The sequence below is a fragment of the Enhydra lutris genome, unplaced genomic scaffold (assembly GCF_002288905.1).
Source record: "Enhydra lutris kenyoni isolate GAN:26980312 unplaced genomic scaffold, ASM228890v2 scaffoldscaffold70, whole genome shotgun sequence".
NCBI classification, from domain to species: Eukaryota; Metazoa; Chordata; class Mammalia; order Carnivora; family Mustelidae; genus Enhydra; species Enhydra lutris.
Genome location: NW_019154154.1, coordinates 5,823,311 through 5,847,323, shown reverse-complemented (window position 1 = coordinate 5,847,323; position 24,013 = coordinate 5,823,311). Strand labels below are relative to the sequence as shown.

The following is a 24,013-nucleotide window of genomic DNA, read 5'->3' as shown; positions in this document are numbered from 1 at the left end:
GGTTTTTCTTTAGCTCAAGTAAATGTGTGAGGACAATTCTCATTTGTTTAAAAAAAAAAAAAAAAAAGTTGGTGATTATTAAATCAGAGAAACAGAATGATGTCAGCATCCAATTACCCAAACTTTACAACTAGCAGATGAAAGCACGTATTCCTCTAAAAATTACTCATTAAGTAATATTTGAAAGCTAACTATCAGAAATGTCATTCAAAAAAATTTTTTTTTGCACATTCTACTTCAATTAACATGCTTCTGGAATTCTTACTTTAGATAACACAGCGTTCAACTAAAGCTCTGAGAGAACCTCTTAACTCAAGAGGGTAAGTTTATAAGCCTGAGCACAGGAGGAGCCCCCAAAATGCGTATAAAGACCTACTCACCACACTGTTCTTTCCCTTCAACTTTGTTTATTGATGTACTGAACATGAAAAAGTACAAAGAATCCAAACACAAAAGAAAACATGTACAGCCTCTTAAATACTCAACAGAATATATTTTCTATTCCAACAGATGTGAATTAAGTCATACTGTACAACTTCAAATAAATACCAGCCTTACATTTTATTAAGTGCTCTGATAAACACTGTAAAGTGAAGCACAATTTGCATGCCCTCTCATCAATGCCTCGGTTTGCTACAGTAGTATAGGAAAGAAGCATGTAGCTGCTGTTTTCCCAGGAGGGAAACCTTATTTTTTTTTTTAAGTATATACATGTATTTTGTTTTTTAGTTTTTTTTTTTTTTTTTTTTAAACGCAGAAGGTTAACTCTGACAATCTAAATGCACCTAAGGATATGAGAAAGTGCTAAGCCAATTGATTTCTGAATAGCATTGAGTGGGTCAGCATGAAAACTCGCTTATTCACTTTAGCACGCGCCTCACAGTATATGTACTGTACTATACTGAAAAATTTTATAACTACAATTTTAAATAATAAAAAATAAAACTCAACGCAACCGCAAAGATAATGTACAACTATGTTATGCATAGCACATTGCCTGTTCTAAGGGGAAGCATGTGAGCATCTCAGTTTATACAAAAAGCAGGACGTAACTATATAGTTCTCAGTGCATCCTGATGAAGGCATTTTTGCCTTCAGCTTTTTTGAAAATTTATTATAAGCTAGATGCTAATCAGAAAATATTTTGTATTTTTTAAAATTTCTTTCATACATGGTAAAGACTTATTTTATTATTTCCCCAAATAGTGGTTTAAGCATCATACAAAGTTAAATTTCAGTAGCATACAGATATTTATGATTTTTGTATGAAAAATGTAAGGAAATTTGTTCAAAACCTATGGTTATACTCATTTTTTTTTACCACAAACATATTTATAAACGAAAATGTAGCATCACCATAAACAGCTGAAGCTAGACTATCTACAGACAAAATTAGCAACAAATCTGATGCACTGTAAATTCAAGTCCTCAGGACAACAAAAGTGATTAAGCAAGACCTCAAGTAACAATGTTAATGCCATTTACAAAGGAAAAAACTGATACAAAAACATTCAAAACCTGAACATCACTTGGCATGTAAGGGAAAAAAAAAATCAAATTAGCTGAAAGGTTCATAAACACAAGGTCTTATTTACATTACACAAAGCTCAGGTGTTAGCCTTGAACGTAACTTTCAAAATACCTTCAAATATATCCAACTCAGATCACTTTTGCCGATTTGCTGCAGTACAAATCATGTGCAACATCTTTTTTCCTTAAGACAAAACAATTCTTCAAACAATACTGCAAGTACATCACTAAACACCATGAGCTCTATCTGAAGGGATTTCTTTAGGAAGAACAGATTTTTTTTCCCCCATCTCTTGGTAATTTAAATTTCTTGCCTGCTCTTATATATTCTTTTGTAAATTTTTTTTTATTTGTTTCAAAATCACAAATCAATGTGAGCCACCTATCACATAATAACCAGGATGATCAGACGCTCCACTGGTGATTACAAAAACGAAACCAGCAGTGTTTCCCCCATTGATTCTACTCCTTTCATACAAAGATCTCAAAAGTAGTATTTTCTACATCATAAATCTTTCTAAATTTTCCAACCGCTGCAAATTTCCTGGTAAATTTTAAAAGCTCACTAGGTGTCATATGAAGAGATTTCTCAAAGTATTCAAGTCAAAATATTTGTTCCAGGACCAGTAAAAAGTTTCTCCAAATTTTCTTTTTTATAAAAATAGATGCTTTTTTTAAACCCACATCAAAGAGGCTCTTATCTCTTTGGCAAGGTACTGCTTTACGAAAAGTTCTCCAGTATTCTTACAATAAGCGTTTATAATGTAGCCCCCCCCTTCCCCAACCCAAATCATAATTACAAAATAAATACTGTTTTTAACTTCATAAATAAAAATGTAAACTTCAAAATACTTTTCTTAGACATAACAGCAATGCTTTAAATGTAAACCAAACACAAAGCTAATTGGAAAAAGAAAGAAAAGGGGGAAAAAAAGACACAACCAACTTAAGAATTACAACACAAAGCCTCAATATTTACTCACAGGTTCAAGGCAGTTATGTAAAAAGAAAAGAAATGTCTTCCCTTAGCTGAAACACTTTAAAAGGTCCACCTTCTTCAAAGAAGGCAATAGAATGCAATGTGACAGGTAAAAACCCTGTACCTCTTGTCCATATTCAAACATAAAAGATATTTAAGAAGTTTTAATTCAAATACTAGCAATAAAAAATCTCACATATTTCTTAGGATGCTAAGTAGTCGTTTTATCCCCATCTCAACACTGACTTACAAAGACATTTACTAATGTATAAAGTTTCTCTTAACTTGCCTTTGTTGTATAGTTTTCATATATAAATGGACTGAGGACAAGAGCTCATTAGGCTTTGTGCGTTTTGTTTGTCTTAAAGGAGACCTGCAGTACTCTGTCTCCCAGACGGTATCCATTGAGGCTAGCTATCGCCATGGCAGCCTCATCATAGTTTGTCATAGTCACAAATCCAAAACCTTTGCATTTATTGGTGTTAAAGTCACGGATGACCTTCACGTTGGTGACAGCTCCAAAAGGCCCAAACATTTGCCACAGGATACTCTCATCTGCGTCAGGAGCCAGGTTGTACACAAAAATACACCACCCTGTTCCTGGGTGCCCAGGGATATTAATTCCAGCCAAACTGGTCATTCCATCAATGGTCATTGGAGAAAACCTACTAAACAAAATAGGAAACACACACACACAAACCACACACCACACACCACACACACACAAATAGAAACAGAGGTTGGTTACAGCAATGGACGTATTTTTTTTCCCCTCCCAGCCCAAGAGTTGCAGTAACCCCCTCCCCTCCAACAGATATATACAACTATCTGATGTTTCAACCAAGGTCTGTGTGTGTGGCTTGCGGTGACATGCTATATTGACAAGGTATTAATAAATTATGAAATGGCCATTATATGCTGTACTGAACAATACGACCCACAAGAGCAAAGAAATATATTTACAATATATTTAGAAATGGCTTCATGAATTAAGCAGGATTGGAGGGAGGGGGTACCAACACATACACACACATGCTATAGCGTCGCAATGCAATATAAAACAAATAATGGGGTTTTTAAAGACCAGGTGGCATCCAGTGGTGTACAAATACTCAAATCAACCGTGCTTCAAAAAGCAACTTTTCATTAGGTTGTACATGCAAAAGAAAACTGAACACAAACTCATGAAGGGTGTCACTGCCAAAATCAAAGAAACTAATCAATTATGGGAAGGGATTATGAGTATCATGAACCTCTATCATTACCTCTTTACTCCATAAGCCATATTGAGCAGATTGTCCAACCTGCAAAACATACATTTAGCAAACTTCAGTTTTTAATTTTCCCCCTTGATGTTCAAGAAAGCTGGATTTGTTACAGCCATCTTCCAAGGGGATATCTGTATGTTAATTCTATGTGAAGTCTCAGAACTTTAGGTCTTTTCACATTCCTGGGAAAGTGGGTACCCACTGCCCCAAGACACTAGCTCTTCCGATGGATGGTTGATCCCTACAGTGACCAGAGCCATGCAGGCGTAAGGTAGGTGGTCATTCAGAGAGGAAACGTGGAGGCTCTGCAGCCATTCGTCTTTGGGTTCTCACCTATTACCAGGTAAATTCTAAGTTCTCCATGTGCACTTATGGGTAATTTATACTACTGTTTAAAAAAAAAAAAAAAAGACAGAAGAAGAAAACAGGCCTCAAATGGAGTCACCTGTGCTGAGCCCCATGTCAGCAAACTAAGACTTAGTATCTAATCTAATAGTAGGTTCAAGAACACAAACTTTAACCAGTCAAGCTGGAATTACCTGGTCAGCTCTAGTGATGTACTTTGCCTGAAACGACTCCCACCCCTCTCCCCAAGGAAGGTGACCTTGCCTGAAACAATCCACTCTTTGTTAGAAATGTCCCTTTTCCTGCTCCCTTCTACCTATAAAAACCTTCCATTTTGTACAGCTTCTTGGAGCTCCTTTCTATTTGCTAGCTAAGATGCTGCCTGATTCATGAACTGTAGAATAAACCAATGTGATGTTCAAATTTACTCAGCTGAATTCTGTTTTTTAACATTAAGTTTTATAACTCCATTGACTCCTGTGTATACCAGGCACACTGATTAAGTGACTTGCCAAAGACCATAGGGGTAATAAATAGTGACGCCAATATTCCATAAATTTCCCTTCAACCTCTCAACTCGGAAAGACTTTCATTTCTTACAAAATGGTGTGTTACAGGTAGAAAGAACCTTACAGACTGTATCAGCTCAATCTGCCATTTCTCCTTGTGCTCAAATAAGGTGCAGAAAAAGACAACAGTGAGCTTCAGTGAGCAACAGGGCAAAGAGTTCAGATGCTGAGATTGATGCTTATTTTGACTACGCTACAGAAAATGTAGCTCTACGCAAAGTCTAAGTCAGGTAGAAACCAACCAACCACACTGAACCTCCCTTAAAATTTTTAAAACAAAGTAGTTGGGGGTAGGTAGGTACTCTTTAAAACTCTCCATCCTTTTCCTATTTCAAAAATTAAGTTGATTTTATAATATTTGCTTCTTTTTGCTTAGAGACCATTCTGATGTCCCAAATTTCCATAATGTATACCAATTAATTACACGTATTTAGAGGAGGTGGGCACAGCTTATGGTAGACAGAACCACCTTCAACTGCAACGATGTTCAACACTCTCCAAGTGAGACCCTGAGGCAGGGGGAACAGTTTTGTTCTTTAACACCTATGAAAGGTAAGTCTGAAAAATGCCTCAATGTTGTTGTCTAACCTGTGGCCTCATATGAGACTAGGGAACACATAAGAAAGCAACTGCTTCTAGTTTTATAAAAGCCAAAAAACCATCTCTTTCTGGTGTTTTACAATTGGAAAAGGAATCTTCACACATTCCTGTCCACAACCACCTGTGGGCATTTTGTGTGTTTTGTAAAAATGGAAAGAAATAACTGAGCTGATGCAATGCAAAGTGTAAGGAAACAGAACAAATCACAATGACAAAGGATCCTCATCTGTGTATGTCTGTTGTCTTGTCCCAACATCCTCTCAGAAGCAGGGACATGTTCATTCCCCACTGTGCCACTAAGCATAAAGCATACACCTGGATCACTGCAGGTTTAAAATAACTATCTGTTGACAAATAAAGCAATAAGGTTACAAATACTATCCTTAACTACTTAATCCAGAATGAAAAGTATCAGGAGGGCTGGCCTGGGGAGCCTGTTTGCACATGCAAGGAGAAAGCACGTGTGTGGAAAAAGTACACAGGTGGGAGGGCTTGGGTTTTCTGCAGAGGCAGTAAGTCAAAGACATCAAGGCTTTATACGCCAAAAGAAAAGCCACAAACACCAAAATAAAGATACATACAACTTAGTATCACCAACCATCAAGTAATGTCATACAGAAAATTTCATACAGTGACCGGAATGATAAAGAATGCATTTGGCAGGGGCGCCTGGGTGGCTCAGTGGGTTAAAGCCTCTGCCTTCGGCTCAGGTCATGATCCCAGGGTTCTGGGATCGAGCCCCACATCGGGCTCTCTGCTCAGCAGGGAGCCTGCTTCCTCCTCTCTCTCTGCCTGCCTCTCTGCCTACTTGCGATCTCTATCTGTCAAATAAATAAATAAAATCTTTAAAAAAAAAAAAAAAAGAATGCATTTGGCATATGATACCTGTAGAGTAGAATGGCAACTGAAATCTCCTTCCAAAGTGCTGAATGGCCCAGACACAGAGACACCTTATCGATTCACTCAAAACAGAGTTACACCATCTCTGCCCAGGTTGGGAGTATCACACTTTGCCACCATCAATCAGCTTACTATACCAACCAAAAGCCCGGGGATGGAATCTCCTAAGCAAGTGTTCAGTTTTTTCAAGACAGGATGGAAACCAAAACTGCTCCAGAAGTGAATTACACGTGTTAGGGAGAGACATCTCTTTCCCCATTCTCCATCCAAGGATCTTCCAGGCAGGAGGCCTAAGACTTCTACACTAGGATCTCTCAGGACCCTCTCAGTGAGCCTCCTAAGCAATGGGTGCTCCACGTGAACACTATGCACCCCAAATCTCGTAGCAGCTGGAAAACCGTAAACTAAGCATCTTCTCTTTTAACTGCCTAGTTTACAGTTCGCTCAGACATAGGACCATTACTGCTCTCCAGAACTATACATTGTTGTTGGGTGTGTCCAGAGCTCAGGACAGCCATCTTTTATATGTGGTCATTTAAAAACAGAAGCCAATAGTTAATGGAGACTAAGTCAGTAGTGTCCAGAATGATCCAGGGGGGCTGTGAATGACGACATACTACAGTGTGGAAGAAGAGAGTCCATTCAAAAGATACATTCAACTTGAAAAGTATTCTTTATTCAAATTTAATGGCTGTACCGCAACCAGTACCCTCACTCAGCAACAAGTACCCTCAATCAGTCCCCACACATTGCTTCCTTTCCTGAGGGAAGACTGAGCAGTCCTCAAGGGAGGTGGCACTCTTCCCCTGTTCTGTACCTTGGATATAATCCACTTTACAAATAGCACATTAAGTGGATCTGGAGGATTAGATAGGGAGGCCTAGCTTTAATTTAAAAAAACCTCCAAGAAGAGGTAGCTTCACAATGATTTCTACAGAAATCATCATGATCAGAGTCAGGATGATACCAGTAAAAGCAGTCCAAGTCAACAGAAACAGGGAGAGCTGACTATTTCTGATTATTTCTCCTTTTCCTAGTACAATGTCCGTGATGAGGTCAGACACAAGATAATCCAACATGCAATTCAAAATTACTAAGATACTTTCACAAATCTTGCCTTAAAGATATAGGATTTATTAAGATACTGGATAAATGAAGTCAGTCAGCATGATAATAAGCAAGATATTTAAAATATTGTTTCTTTCATCTTTATATGTATTTTCTATGTTTGATTAGGGTTTAAGAGTTCATGAATGTGGGGCGCCTGGGTGGCTCAGTGGGTTAAAGCCTCTGCCTGCGGCTCAGGTCATGATCCCGGGGTCCTGGGATCGAGCCCTGCATCGGGCTCTCTGCTCAGCAGGGAGCCTGCTTCCTCCTCTCTCTCTGCCTGCCTCTCTGCCTACTTATGATCTCTGCCTGTCAAATAAATAAATAAAATCTTAAAAAAAAAAAAAGAGTTCATGAATGTAACAGCACCAAGCCCATGTTCATATAATTTATGAAAAAATTATATACTGGGCATAAGGGTATAAACATTTTCCTCTCAACAGGAATACAACTCAGACAACACTATTTTGAATATTAGGTAGAGCATTCTCATTTCAAAGTTAGAAGTTACAAAAAGAAAACACCTACTTAATTTCTAAGAAATTTAGCTGACAGACTATGGGGAGGCCCACACGCAAGTAGAAAGGGAAATGTGAGGTCAATTAAAGTCAGAAATAAACATATAAAGAGAGATTACTAATGGGTAATAAAGTGCAACTCTGAACTCTACAAATAATGATTCTCAAAACCTCTCCAAAGCACTGGCCAAGATGTGCTTTGAAATTAAACCACAAGATCATCAACTTACCCCTTATCCTATTAGATGGTGTCATCTATCCTCTAAGAAAAAAAAAAACTACTCAGGAGGACTGATACCGGTTTCTTCCAAAAGGAAATTATAAGAGTAGCAACCAGCACATGCCTTCAATGCAACACAAGCACGGATTTAAAAGGCTGCTTTAAAAATGCATAAAGGCTTACAGAAGCAGGCACACAGGCCATTAGACTAGATCACGTTCAATAAAATCAAAGCTGCTCCACAAGAAGAGAGATGAAAAATTTGGCCAAAAGCTTAATTCTGACACCATGTCCTAAAAAATATACTTAAGGGGCTTGAATTATACTATCCATCCCAATAAATAAAGACGGTTTTATTTTGAAAACTGTAGTCAATTAAATAAACATATTAGATCAGCAGTGTTCATGTTAAAATAATTCTCTATTCCTTGGGTTGACTGAGCCATAAACTTCACAAGCCCACTTTTAAACTTAATCCTTATTGCATGGGTTTTACATTTTTCTGACTTCAAAAGATACGGTGCATTTCATGAGTATTAAAAATACCCTTGAGGGGCGCCTGGGTGGCTCAGTGGGTTAAAGCCTCTGCCTTCAGCTCAGGTCATGATCCCAGGGTCCTGGGATCGAGCCCCGCATCAGACTCCCTGCTTAGCAGGGAGCCTGCTTCCCCCCCTCTCTGTCTGCTGCTCTGCCTACTTGTGATCTCTCTGTCAAATAAATAAATAAAATCTAAAAAAAAAAAAAAATCCTTGACTATTATTATAATACTTAGAACTTGTATTCTCCAGTCTCCTTGAACTCCCAAGGTACTATGACGACATAAGAAACAGAGTGAGAAATGCACTGTCTACTGGAAAGTGCCAAAGTAAAGGCCTTTGGACACAGATGTCAGGGACAAAATATCCCTGCAATGATCTAGATCTGAGTGAGAGAAGACCAAATACCAACATAAGAAGCAAGTCCTTTAATTCAATAGTCTTTGTGAAGAGAAAGTAGATTCAACCTTAATTCAACAGAAGAGAGACAAAGATACGGGTAATAACACCAAGTTTTTAAAGTATTAAAAGCAACCAAACATATACCAGGTTAAACCTGAATTCTAGGAATAAAGGCTCACAATTTCTTCCAACACTGCGTCTAGACCAAGCACTTTCACTTAGCTCAAAGACTAGTTCATTACTTATTATCCACACAGAGGTTTAAGGAAGGAACGGAGGGCAGTAGAGACGAAAGTGAGGAATCTGAAAGCAATCTTCTGTTTTCTGAAACTGAGTTTCCCTTACAACAGACAGTTCTTATTCCCATTTTCAGAATTTCTTTTCCTAGCAGTCAAGGAAGAATTTCAAGTTAATAACATACGGAACAAAAAGATAAAAGCAAAGGATGAGCAGAAAGATATTTAGAAAGATATTAAATGTGACCACGAGAACATCCTTGAAAGCTTTCCCAACCCACAAGTAAGAAGCACGAAGCATGCAGGAGTGGGCTGGGTGGGGTTGTGTGCAGACACAGCAGTTACAAGCCTGGTCTGGGAGTCTCAGCGGGCCTCACCATTTCAATGATCAGGCATTCTCCTGCAGATCCTGCCACCTCAGACCTCTTGTCTGATCTTCCTCATCATTTAGTCTTGACCCTCAATACACAGTTTTACTTAATAACTACCATGAAATGAAATCAGAGCTTACATTGGGGAACACCAGGAAAAAACTAACAATGTAAAACGAACACAGCTTTCCATTACCATCAAACATTTTATATTTTCACAGGGTTGAAATCAACCAGTAAGTCTCAAAGAGCCTCCCTCTACGTAAGCTCAAAACTCTTTTGTAGACCCCAAAGAGGTTACCTGGATAGGCTGTCCAGGAAACACCTCTAAAATTCCTTCAAGTTTGCGCAAAATTTGCAGGAAATATTATTTACTTTAAGATGCCACACAGGAAACCTACAGGCGGAGCTTTAAAAATACAAACAAAAAATGGTTTTGTGAGATTTTTCTCTACAAGGGCTAGTATCAAGCTGCTTCAATGCATCTCTCCCCCTGCAGCCATGGCCTGGAGTACCCACCACCGTCATGGGGAGCAGTGTTTCCTGACAATGTGTTGGTGTGCGGGGCTTTTGTTGTTGTTGCTGTTGTTTTTTTTCAACATCGCAAAGTTTAAAACAGAGAGTAAACACAGGCTCAATCAACTGGGTAACCCCATCATCCAGTTTCAGATGGATCCTTTCGACAGTCCCACCTCTACTGCCAGGGCAAAAGCCAGCCTAAGTAGGAACTGAACACAGAGTTTATGGTGAATTTCTTTCTCACACCTCACGTGACACAACTGACTACTTTTTTGAAAGCAGGTATTTCACCAATTTCATCTCTATTCTTTGGTACTCCTAAATACCCCAAATGAAAAAATGCTATGATTTAAGCTCAAAAACATAACTCCTCAGGGTGCCTGGGTGGCTCAGTGGGTTAAGCCTTTGCCTTTGGCTCGGGTCATGATCTCAGGGTCCTGGGATCAAGCCCCGCATCAAGCTCTCTGCTCAGCGAGGAGCCTGCTTCCCCATCTCTCTCTGCCTCCCTATCTGCCTACTTGTGATCTCTCTCTGTCAAATAAATAAATAAAATCTGGGGGGGGGGGAACCTCCTCATTAAGCTACATTTATGATCGTATTTTTGGTAAGTAACTATTCTGCCCCTGCAAGGAAAGAAAACTGATAATGCATTTGGGATTTAAAAAAAAAAAAAAAAAAAAAAAAATTAGCATGGGGTTAGATGGAATTATGGCTGCAGTACACCATATGGCCAAAAAGGATATTAAAAAATGTTCTAGGGGAAAAAAAAAAAAAACTGGGTGGCTTTGCTTATGAAACCAGAAGTTCTTTGTGCTGTGCTTAATGTCTTAAAGTCACTGTTCTCACATGCAGATCGGAATGTTTTTATAATGACTCTTGATTTGATTGTTACCCCAGGTTTAAATTAAAACTTGAAAAATTAAAATATTTATGCCTATCTACAAGATAGAATGTCTTCTTTGGGCTGAAGATGCATAGTCATTCTACGGACTATACAGGGGTCTGAAAACTACCACCCACAGGCCAAATCCACAGTGCCATCTGCTTCTGTATCGCCCAGGAGTGAAGAATGGCTTTTACATTTTTAAAGAACTGTTTAAAAAAAGATCTATATGCTACAGAGACCATGACCCCCAAAGCCTAAAATATTTACTATCCAGCCCTTTACGGAAGAGGTTTGCCAACCCCTAAAATACAAGAAATAAAAATTTTAAAAGGGGATAGGGATCCATTTGTAGAAACTTAATGTTTTCACATAGGTTTTATCTCCTTAGTGGTGTACACATTATAAAACAAAGTAACTGAAAGAGCTTGACCTAAAAGCTGAACTACAAGAATAAAATCTTACCCAGAAAAGAAAAGGGAAAAAAAAAAAAAAACAACTAGAAAGGGGAAATCAGAAGCACTGGAAACAGAAAGAACCCGCATTCCATAGATCAGGGTTTCTCAACCTCATACGATTGATGTCTGGAGTTAGACCATTTGCTGCTGTTGGGGGTTATGCTGTATACTGTAGGACGTTCAGCAGCATCCCTGATCTCTACCCAGGAGATGCCAGGAGGAACTGCACCCAAGTTATGCCCACACAGTGTCTCTGGATGCTCCCCAATATCCCAAGGGGCACAATTACTCCCCAGTTGAGAATGACTGCTATAGCTTATTGTCCTTTTTTCTTACCACCTTCAGTATTAGCAAAAGACACTACACCCCAAATATGTTTTCTCTATCCCCATAAGAAATAGAAAGAAAACACCACCAGCAACAGTAAGAACAAGCCAGAATCCTGTCAACAGAAGTACTGCACAGTGAACCTGAGAGTTCTGAGTGTAGTAGCTGGGCGTAAGAACCAGACCAGACTTACCTAAAACGCTGTGCCTGCTGAGCTAGTGGTCCTGGATACCTTCTGTTTGGAGACTGGTACAGCTGGGAAAGGATGGCCTGATTGGTTTTTTGGCTTGGATTATTAGCAAACTTTACAGTGATTGGCTCTGTGGCACCAGGAGGTTTCTGGCCATTTAGGCCTTTGATAGCTTCTTCTGCCTCAATCCGCTTGTCAAATCGAATAAACCCTACACCCCTTGATATGCCTATTGGTAGATTTGGGTAAGGATTTGGGAAAGAGGGAGCGGAAGGAGAAGGGAGGGAGAGAAGAAAGGTTAAATTAATTTTTCCTTTTCAGAAACATGTCTTCACCCACATAGAACATCTGCCACAAAACCACAGGAGGAGGAAAGTTTCACCTTACCTTAGTAGCAATTCAATCTAGAATCCCAATTTTGTATTTTTTTAATGCATCTACACAATCTCAATACCCACCATTATAAGCCTACACAAATAGAAAGCACGCAAATATATCCATGTTCTCCCTACCTGCTGCCTTCTTTCTCCCCCATAGACTCCCTTGTCTTTAATAATGTCAACAATAGCATGCCTGATTTCTACTTCTCAAATTATGGTATCAGATAAGCAGCTCAGTAATGAAGGGCACAGTAGCTTCCTTTCTTGTAAGGGGGGAGAAAAGAATCAGGCATTTACTAAAAATTCTAAAAAGCTATGCTAAAAATACATCACAGTGGTTGAAAGATATTTCAGCTAAATTTTTAAATAATAAAATTCTACTTAATAATATTACAAAGGATACTGGCCTGCTAAGAAAAATGTCTGAAGAGGCTTTTCTGGTTCCCTAAACTCCCCCAACTGGTTTTAACTAGCTAAACTTTATGAGAGAAACAATATTATAAGGAGAAAAAGGGATAAAAGAAGACCTATATTTTTAAAATAAAGAAAATAGAAATAAAGCCTCAAAGCTTTCTGGCTCTAGCAGTATTACTCCTATGGAAATGCCGTTCTCTGTCTCGTGCTCTCTCCCCACTCTGAGAGACAAGAATAGGGAAGCAGGGGGATGGCCAAATACCCGTCCAGCTTTTGAAAAATGGCAGAGAAAAACCCAACGCATTCCATTTAATTAGCTTTAATGGGCTAGCTGAGGTAGCCATAGCTGGCCATCCGGAGATAAAGAGTTGTAGGGAAACACTTTCTTGGCAAGCAAACTGGTACTAGCTGTGCTAGCTTAGGACTAGTAGCTAGAAAAATCTAGATGATTCAGAGCATATAAATGAAGACTAGAACGAGAGGTTATTGAGAAAGATAGGCTGAGAAAATGTACTCGACCATCATGATTTATAGGAACTTTAAAAAAGAATGAAGTTCTACTTGCTTTGTAATTAACACTGTGTAAGTTCACTGGTGTAGAATTTTTTTCTAAGGTGGAGAGGCATTTCTTCCAGACACCTATCTCAGCCCATACCACTTTTCCTTTCCTATTTAAGTTATATCAGTTGTACATTATTACTACCTGATGACTAACAAAATTGCAGGGTTTTCTTTTCCATTTCAGATAAACTGAATAATTTCGCCTTGAAAGTCTTAAGTAGAAAGATTAAAGATAAAATGGTGAGATGATAGTAAATATATTCTTTTAGTTATCCACTAACATGAAGAATTAATAACCCCTAGAACTTAACTATTCCGTGAGGAAAGCATTAGGTTAGCACTGCAATAGCCTCCACACAGGCTGAGTCACCCAAATCTGAGGTCCTCTAAATTGAGCATGCATCAGAAAAACCCAAAGAGGGGTGCCTGGGTGGCTCAGTGGGTTAAGCCTCTGCCTTCAGCTCAGGTCATGATCTCAGGGTCCTGGGATCAAGCCCCGCATCGGGCTCTCTACTCAGCAGGGAGCCTGTTTCTCTCTCTCTCTGCCTACTGGTGATCTCTCCGTCAAATAAATAAAATCTTTAAAGAAAGAAAGAAAGAAAGAAAGGAAGGAAGGAAGGAAGGAAGGAAGGAAGGAAGGAAGGAAAAGATTAACCCAAAGAGGGTTGCCTGGATGGCTCAGTCAATTAAGCATCTGACTCTTAGTTTTGGCTCAGGTCATGATCTTATGGGTCATGAGATGGAAAGTCTGGCTTGGTACTCAGTGGGGAGTTTGCTTGAGATTCTCTCCCACTGCCCCTCTACCCACTTATGAGTACATGCTCTCACATGCTTGTTCTCTCTCTGATATAAATAAATCTTTAAAAAAAAAAGAGAGAGAGAGAGAGAGAGAGAGAAAGAAAGAAAATAACCGAAAGGCTTGGTATAATGCCCACCTTTAAGAGATGGGACTTCTGTATCAGAAGTGAAATCTAGGGGCGCCTGGGTGGCTCAGTAGGTTAAAGCCTCTGCCTTCGGCTCAGGTCATGATCCCGGGGTCCTGGGATTGAGCCCCGCATCAGGCTCTCTGTGCAGCGGGGAGTCTGCTTCCTCCTCTCTCTCTTTCTCTCTGCCTGCCTCTCTGCCTACCTGTGATTTCTGTCAAATAAATAAAAATCTTAAAAAAAAAAAATCACTACTGTAAAAAGCATGAATGATATGAACCCCCAAATAAGGTATTTCTGTTGCTTTAAGCAAATTTATCTGGATTGCTAGACCTGGATTTCTTCTATTTAACCAACTAACAGTCTGTGTGATATAGCAAAGTGACAGAACATACACGGATGATTACAAAATGCAGCTATGATGAAAAGGCAGTTTTCTTATATTTCTTCCCTAGACTAAATTTTCTTCATACAGCCAAACCTATAGGCCATTCTCCCAGGCATGTATATGAAGGTAGATATCTTTCTACCCAAAACTCTTAAGGATGCTGCTTCTTATGTATGAGGCCCATTAACAGCACAGGGGAGCAGAACATGACTGCTTGTGATCAAACTCAGATCTTCACTTGAAGAATTAAAAACTTAGCCTGATTTTTATTCTGTAGTTAATCTACTGCCCCTGTTGGTGTTTTTTTCGTTTGTTTGTTTTGCTTTGTTTTTTTAAGATAAGAGCAGAAATAAATGTTATATAGAAACTAAAAAGACAACAGAACAGATCAGGGAAACAAGGAGCCACTTCTTTGAAAATATCAACAAACTGATAAATCTCTAGCCATATACATCAACACAAAAAAGAGAGAAGACTCAAAATCAGAAGTGGAAGAGGAGAAATAACAGACCCACAGAAATACAAACGATGATAAGAGATTATCCACTGCTTCCTTTATAGAAAAAAACAGACATCGTAATACACGATGATACATCTCCTCTTACGGTAGCAGGAGAGAGAGAAAAAGGAGAAAGAAAACAGGGAAAGTGAAAGGAAAGAAAAGGAAGAAACACAAAGAAAATTAAAGAGGAAAATCTATCTATGTTTTCCCCCAAAATCTTCATGTGACCGCTTGAGTATATGGTAATACAGCCAATTTTCCCCTCCTTACCATGTTTCTCCATTTCTGCTCTTTTTAAAAAGAATAAGCATTGTTTTTATAATAGAAAATTATAATTTATTCTTAAAATCCATGGTCAAACCTATATAGCTAGCTTTTCTTTAAAAGCTTTGGCAGAAGAGCACCCCTACAAAAGTTTTAATAAACCTATTAGTCTCCTCATTTCGGTTGGGTCAAAAGTTATACCAGGCATAAAATAAATTTTCAACATTCAAAATGTCAAACTCTGACACATGCCCGCATAACACAGGATGGACCTAGAAACCAGCCTGAACAGCTAGTGTGGACACAGGGTCATGCTCCCTTAGAGAACAAGGTACATACTGCTGCATTAAACTATGCTTTTTACAAGAAAAAAGACTATTTATTAGAAGGAGTACTTTACGAGGAGGATAAGGGCTTTTTTCACACAGAAGCTTGGAGATGAGGATTATATCATCTACAAATTTATTACATGCCATAAAACAGACTTCAAAACTGCCCCTTCGGGGTACAAATGACGCAAGCTCGCTCACCCCATTCCACAACCTATTTTTATCCATGCAGATTTATGAACAATTCCCGCAGAAAATTGTGTTTTCTGGTCCACATATACCCTTGGTGTGTTCCAGAGGCAAGATCACTGTATGGAAAGGCAGAGTATTTCACAGTCTGCCACTCAGAAAGTGTCAAAGATTGTCTGGAGCAACTGCCTACTTACCGGTGACCTGGTCAACAAGAATACGAGAAGTAATGATGCGTCCATATTGTGAAAAAAGCTGCTCCAACTCCTTCTGGGTCATTGTTTTCGGAAGTCCGCTGACATACAAATTCGCATCTCTGATAGAAGCCGAACTTGGGCGAGCATAGGAAACCTAGGAAAGGAAAATGGAATTAAGCATCTACACACACTCAGTTACCTCCCTTCAAAAATTCAAAGACTGTCTAAAGTTAGCAGCTTTTCCATACAGAGCACGTAACAAACAATGAAGTTAAAGCAAGTCTGGCGTTAACAGTTTTACTCATTTCTGGAGAAATGCTCAACAAATGGGAAATGCCACTCCCCTGGGGGAGAGAAAAGGGAGTATTTATCCCTAGGTTTGCAAGTTTTCAAAACAAACCACACAGCACAGCAATAGGTTGTCCTCAGTGGGGCCAAACCCTTAAACTAGGAATGTAGGCTCAATAATTAAGTTTAAGGACTCTAAATTCATCCAACACATTTCTGTGACCTGTTTTTGAGCCTCTTCCATCTCTGCTGGTGGTGGTACAAAGTTTCTAAAAAGTCACCCTAGTATCAGTAAGTATGCTTTTTTGATTCATTATCAAAATAACTTTCTATCATCCCTAAACTCCTACAAATTTAAGCACTTGAATGCGTTACATCCCTTGTCACTCTTTGCTTATTATTTTCTTGTCCACAAGTCTCTGTAGTGTTGTTTTTCCAAAACGTCTTTAGTCCCTTTATTGCCTCTACCTACCATCCTTTCAAAAAGCTTCCTCTCTTTAAGACATAATGTCCAAAATTTTAGAAGGATGGAAGACAAAATAAGGTTGCCTTATTTTGTATTTATTTGTAATTATTTGTAATTAACATTCTTCATGTAAGCTCCATGCCCTAAGGAACTACATCTCTTTTTCTTATAATGATCATCCTTAATATCTTGGCATGTGATAAATGCTTGAATATTTCCTGAGTAAAACCCATCTCATACCCCACTGATCCTGTGGGTTCACACCAGCTTGGTATACCACACAGGATTTAAGGGACAGTTCAGGCAGTCATCAAGAGCCTGTCCAAATTATAATTGATGGCTCTTTGCTTAGAACTATCTCTGCCATTTTTCAGATAGCTTTAAGTCTCATGTGCTATTCCTTACCACATTGCCTCTGGTTTAATTCTGAGCTTTCCTGGACTATCTTACTGCAAGAACTTCACAACATACCCGTCCCCCATTTTTCAGATCATTCATAAAAATGGCCAGTGGGTCTAACTCTGATTTGTTCAGGTACCATAACATGACAACTTCTGCTTACTTATCTATTAGTATCCACCTTTAATCTAGTCCGTTGCTCATTACATTACATTACAAAGGCAACAACAAAAATCATCTTTTCAATTTAAACAAGCTTTTTGGTATTTTCAAATATTTTCTCCATGGTTTAAATTATGTCCACAGTGTTATCAGCTTTTTATTTTTGGCTTTTCAGGGGGAGAAAAAAAAAGCTAGGATTTATACTCCTTTATAACAGTCTTGCTCTTTCATCTCTGCTCCACCAGTGTTAACATTTAATATTCTTATCCTTTATTCAACAAATTTGCTCATTAACAAGTGAAAATACACCTGTTGGTCCAAACACGGTATCTGAAGTCAAGTGAGCACTGTCCTGTCCTACACATACAAGGAATTTGGAATAGTGGTAGAGAGCAGATAGATAACTATTCACATGTGCTTTGTCTCTACGCCTAAACACCTAAACACTTAAGAAGAATGAAGACTGGGGAACTTAAATGTAAGTGTAAAGTAAGAAATGAAGGCAAATTCCAAATGATCACCAAAATAATTCAAGTGGAATCTAGTCTTGGGGCTGCTATAAACTGAAAAAACAAAGCAAATGAATTACACATGCACTCAGTGGTATGAAAAAATGAATAACCAGTTTCTTTTCTAAAGCACAATTCTCAATTATCAGGGTAAGCTAAAAATCCCACCACTTAAACTTGCTTTCAGTGCAGGGAGCGCTCAGCAAGTCAGCTGTTCGGCTGCTCCGGGTCACATGACTCAAGCGTTCCCTTTAGGAAGAGCCACTTCCCACGGGCACCAGAGTAAGCATCTGTACATTTTCAAAGTTGGGAGGCTCCCTTCCAAGGGCTGATGAAGCAGGCCTGGGAGGCAGGCAGCCACTCCATGAGCTCAAGCAAGGCGTGAGGTAATGTAGTTCTAGGTGACAGCTCTCTAACCAGTATGCCTGGGCTCAAAACTACATGCCATTCATTAAAGGTTCTGTGAACTTGCATAAATTATGTAAGTCTATTACCACATAACTGTACCTTCTTTGTATGGTTATTAGGAATAATTAACAAAATAACTTCTAATCTACATAAAATTCTTAACACAGAACCTAAAAACCTAGGTGACTATAAATACTATTTATCTCTACAAGCATCTGAGAATATAGGTAAAGACACAGACCATTAAAGTTGAAAGCAACCTGAATCCATTACTGTGTTCCAGAATAATTTACTCATGCAGTGACATTTACTGCTCTGTGCATTTCAGAGGTGTGTGGGTGGAGTGTTTTAAAAGTTATCCTAAAATATATTTAGGAAAACGGGTTTATATTTAGTGCTTATATAAAAGCTTTGAAAACATACTTGGGTCAGTTATGTTATCTGCTTTTTTTTTTTTTCTTCAATGTCTGGTCTTAAGTTTACATTGCTTCTTTAATTCTCAGCTTGTATTGACAATATTTTATTTTCTGTTGATGCTCTAGCATCTGGGGCCTTGATCCTGGAGAGACTGCCCCTCCAGGTAAGCTACTTCCTGGGAGACAGTAAATGACCCCCGTGAGCATGCCTTTGATATATGAACAACCAACTCAGAGCCCACACCCGTAACTCCTTTATCAAATTCTCACATACCACGCCTATTCCCCCCCTGTCCTCACCCCAGGGGGCCAGATGCCTGACAACTACCCCCCACCAAGCTAGAGTCCTCCAAAATTATTCACACTAACTAGTGCTAAACTTATTCAGCACACCTACTCTGCTTCCCCCATTTCCTTTCCACAAGGAACTCTAGTAAAAGCTCTGGGCCATGCTCTGCCCTCCTGACTGACCATCCCTGATGCCTCCCCATGAGACCCTACATGTCATGCTGACATACCCTGTTTCTAAAGACCTGTAACTATAAACTTCTTCCTTCATAACGATAACTTCCATGTCTGCATATCCTACCATACCTGATTAAAAGCAATCCTGGGTACATTTTTAGAATACGGGCACATTAAAAGGGCTCCAAGAATCAATAGTAAGCCTCTGCAAAAGAGTATTTTTCAATAACTTTGTCAGAAACTGGTTCCCATCACCAAAGGCAGGACAGAGGTAACTACATTGCATATAAACTCACAGTAGTAACAAATAATATTTCCATTTAATTTACACATAGTGACTTACAAGACTTCACCATGTGAAAGCATTTTCAAATAGAGTGCTTTGTTTGTGGTAGGTAAGGCACACATTAGTATTTTATAGCTGGGAAAATAGGTAAATAACATGCCTAATGTTACATACCCCTGGATTCAAACTATGATCTTCTGACCCCATGTCCTTGCAGCCTTGTCCCGTTTTCTTTCTACAATTTACCACACTATAGTAACTTTTGTTCTGAAAGTTTGGAAAAATTAAATGAATCTTGGTTGTTTCTTACACACACCACACACACAGTGAAATTGAGCTAAGACAGAAGAAAAGAGGATGACACTAGAAATTATAGTTAAGTCAAAGTTATTTTATTTCATTTTCCATTAATATTTCTAAAAAGTAACTTCTCCCAAGAATGAGCAGTCACTAATTGAGATTCACTGCAGAAACTGCATGATAATTAGAATTTTTAAATTAGTTTTATTACTTTCTAATTCTTAGAATGAATTAAATGAGCAATATATCTCCACTCTACCCCCTCATCCACTTCCAAGAAATAAAAGTGTAAAAAAGGGCAAACATCCCTCTTCCAGACCAAGGGGCCAAGCCTCACCCCTATACCTCTGTTTCTCAGGATTAACAGGCCCCTCCCCTGCTCTATCAAAGATGTCACTGTCAATAACATCCTCCTTTCTAAAACAAGAAAATATTTCTTCTTCTTCCTCTTCTGCTGCTGCTGCTTCTTCTATCTCTAAAGATTATCAATAGAATATACTTAGATCCAAGTAAGAAAAAGACTCCCCCAGTAGGATAAGGACTTGTATTTGGAGATTCAAACAGGCTTCCAGACAGAATTTTTTTTAATTTATTTTTTTTAATAAACATATAATGTATTTTTATCCCTAGTGGTACAGGTCTGTGAATCGCCAGGTTTACACATTTCACAGCACTCATCATAGCACATACCCTCCCCAAAGTCCATATCCCCACCACCCTCTCCCGTCCCCCCCCCCCCCCCCCACCCCCCCTCCGTTTTTTTAGATTTAGTCTTTTATGGTTTTTCTCCCCCCCAATCCCATCTTCTTTCATTTTTTCTTTTCCTCCCCCCCAACCCCCGCCACATTGCATCTCCACTTCCTCATATCAGGGAGATCATATGATAGTTGTCTTTCTCAGATTGACTTATTTCCCTAAGCATAATAACCTCCAGTTCCATCCACATCCCAGACAGAATTTTTTATCTAGCAATTATCAGCAACCTTCTCCATTCTGATTTTTCTGTGGAGGTGAAGCTTATACTGGTGCCTTGAATCACTACAAGAATCACTCTTGAGCTATCTTAAACCTCAAAGTGTTAAATCTATTTTTATGGTTCTTTAAAGTTAAAACATCTTGGAGAAGACCCAAGAGATGGTTTTTGTATTATGGCAAATTATGTATTAGAAATACTTCAATCCAATGAACCTCCAGCATATGTCCCAGTGGGGTCAAAATAGCTTCTTCCTTCACCAACTGCAAGCTGTTCTCCTAATCTACATTCACTGGATTAATAGAATGGGTTTGGATTTTAAATTTTCACTGCCATTTAAACAGGTGAATATTTAATGCCTGAGGAGCAAGGTTATGAAATGTCAAAACTACTAAGTGAAGGATCTAATTTAAGAGGCAGCCAGAGAGTCTGCAATTTAAATATTTAAAGATGATACAGGGAGTACAACACTGAACACCAATCTACTCCAAAGATAGCAATTTAAAATTCAGGTTTATTTTGGAATTTCTCACAACCCTACAAGTGATATAATAAACAAAGACAAGCAATACTGAGATTTCTTGAGGGGAAGGAAGGGAAGCAGTTAGGAGTACCAGGCAAATAAATGCACTAGCCAATAGTTTCTCAAATTGTTCTTCACAAATGAGATCACACTGGACAAAACAGAGATAAAAATAGATTTATCAAAGTAATTAGGTCTTGAAAATGGAATAGTTTGAAACACAATATATTCCTTGTAATTAAAAACTCATTTCTTCATCAGCAACTAAAACTAATTATACATTAAACATTCAAGGACAAGTAACCTATATTAAGAATGGGCTATCAAAACACAAGTTAATCAAAATACATAGAATTAAAAAAGAAATGAAAATATCTTATGGATTGAAAATGTCTTATGGATAAGAATTAGTACTTTATTAATCGTAAATAGTGAAGTTTAAAATCCCAGTACATTGCTTTTAATAGAAGTCCATTGCAATGCCTTTGTCCAAAAACACAACTGCTCTCATTTCTCTGATTCATCAAGGGAAGATCAGTGACAGTGGACATTAATACCAACAGATTAAAGAGATAAGGTCTATAAATGAACAAAGCAATTCCTTCTTTATTAAACTAAGGACATTTGAAAAATCTCCCACTGGCAAGATCACCATTGAACAACGTCTATCACTTGTCAATTACTGACCCAGGACTACAAACATTAAACCTGAAAATTATATACTTGCCACTTCAGACTTTTTTGAAAAGCTCCATTCAATGTCTTCAGCTGAAAGGAGTGGACAAGGTCACGCTTGTGCCTATTTAAACTAAGAATTAATTGCTGTTCATATCAAAAAATGGAGTCTTGATGGGACTGTCTGAAAAATGACTATCTCTCTAAGTGAAAGTTAGCTCTGGCTCTGGTAGAATGTAGCAAGGGTCTCATGGCAGCATTAAGCCTGCCTCTACAGACAGGTGGCTACACTATACCCTCCAAAAGAGCTCAGAAGTTAAGAACATAGAAGGATGGGATCTCCAACCACAATTCAGGCCACAGACCTCAAAATTCACCCAAAAGGAAGAATTGTACTTTTATCTGCTTCTAAACGCAAAATCCTGCCAGAAACAAGTCTCAAACACACATCAAGGCATATACATATCACAGTCTAAGACTGAGTTTTTTAAGGGCAGGCATGTTTCATAAAGGGTTGCAAATGAGTAACCCTGAGAGAACAAAGCATATGGAAATAAGTCCATAAGAAATTAAAGATTAGCTCTAGCAAAGGTGTTGGGAGTTAAAAGCAATAATCACCCCTAGCAGGAAGGCTTAAAAAGGGTATTATAGATTAGGGGAGTTACCTTTAATAGGTATTCCAAGATGTGGAATTCAGAAAACTACATCAGTGGAAAACGCACGTGAGACCTCAAATTTTACTGAGACTTGATTTGCTGAATGCTTTAAGTCTCATAAAGAGCTTTTAATTCAAGCAACACCAGAAACACATCTGACTGTGTTCTTCTCTGCTTCAAATCCCTCAAGGGCTCCCTAATGCTTTAGGATTAATTTCAAATTTCTTAGTTCTTTATGCTCAGGGCACTGACTTCCCTTTTCCATATAAGCAAACACAACCTTCAGTAGTTTTCCAAACTTTCCTCTCTTACTTCCCTGTGTTAATATAACCTGCTCCTCCCACTTATCTAAATGTGAGTCTCTTCGGACTCGACAAGGGCATCACTGAGTGCCTCACGTCCACTCTCACCCGCCTACTTCAGTCGGAGATGGTACCCTTGTTAGTACCTACCTTGCATCACACATATTCTCATCCACACTGAGCAAACCAAGATACACTTGTCTCTCATCACTGCCTTATGTCCTTGAAGCAATAAATCTTGTCTTTACCTTACTCTGTACACCCTGGTACCTGCCGCACATTTACTGTAATGAGGATTTATAATCACACACAAAGTAGGGAAGCTTCATGTTTGAAATCTTGTCTAAAAGTTAAGAGGGGCCATAATCTGCTTTGTATATAGCAAATGTCATATGTGATGATACTCTGTGCACACTGTGCAGATGCCATTAAACACGTGAAGAATGAAGTTTCATTTCACAAATTGGGGACTCAAATCCCCAGAGACAGTAAAATTTTTGATGGAATAATATGTTGCTGAGAGGAGTGAAGGTCTTAATTTTGGAGCAAAAAGAAGAGATCATTTAGCCCAATTCCTTGATTTTTAGGAAAGAGGGAGGCTGAGGCACACAAAGGTGATGTGACTTGTCCAAAGACGCAGAGCAAGGGATTTTCCACTACCCCACTGGGCTGCAACACAGTCTGAAATTATACAAGTTTGTACAAAATGACAATTACTGGGAGGATGATCGGACATTTACAAGGAAATAGCAGAAGAGATACGTAAGAAGGTAAGAACTTTAGCTCTGCTGAAGTTTTTCTTCTATACACATAAGAAAATATGAAATACATTAAAATGGGTCTTTTCCTTAGGACAGTTCCTGTATTTCTTCTACTAGTATCGCCTGATAGCCATTTAAGAAATGTCTGAGGGGCGCCTGGGTGGCTCAGTGGGTTAAAGCCTCTGCCTTCGGCTCGGGTCATGGTCCCAGGGTCCTGGGATCGAGCCCCGCATCGGGTTCTCTGCTCAGCGGGAAACCTGCTTCTCCCTCTCTCTCTGCCTGCCTCTCTGCCTGCTTGTGATCTGTGTCTGTCAAATAA

General features: G+C 38.8%; 1 protein-coding gene across 16 annotated transcripts in view; it reads right to left on the bottom strand.

Annotated features, from left to right (window-relative positions):
- Window positions 1-729: 729 nt before the first annotated feature.
- LOC111159841 (ELAV like RNA binding protein 2) overlaps window positions 730-24,013 on the bottom strand; it is a 228,553-nt gene continuing 205,269 nt past the window's right edge. For 8 of the 16 annotated variants that reach the window (XM_022522484.1, XM_022522495.1, XM_022522497.1 and 5 more), the window contains 4 exons: window positions 16,106-16,259; window positions 11,962-12,187; window positions 3,775-3,813; window positions 730-3,177 (listed from right to left, as the gene is read on the bottom strand). In XM_022522484.1, the coding sequence (XP_022378192.1) occupies window positions 2,847-3,177; window positions 3,775-3,813; window positions 11,962-12,187; window positions 16,106-16,259 (750 nt within the window). In that variant the 3' untranslated portion in view covers window positions 730-2,846. The remainder of the gene's footprint in view (window positions 3,178-3,774; window positions 3,814-11,961; window positions 12,188-16,105; window positions 16,260-24,013) is intronic. The other 8 variants (XM_022522486.1, XM_022522488.1, XM_022522492.1 and 5 more) reach the window with 3 other exon arrangements.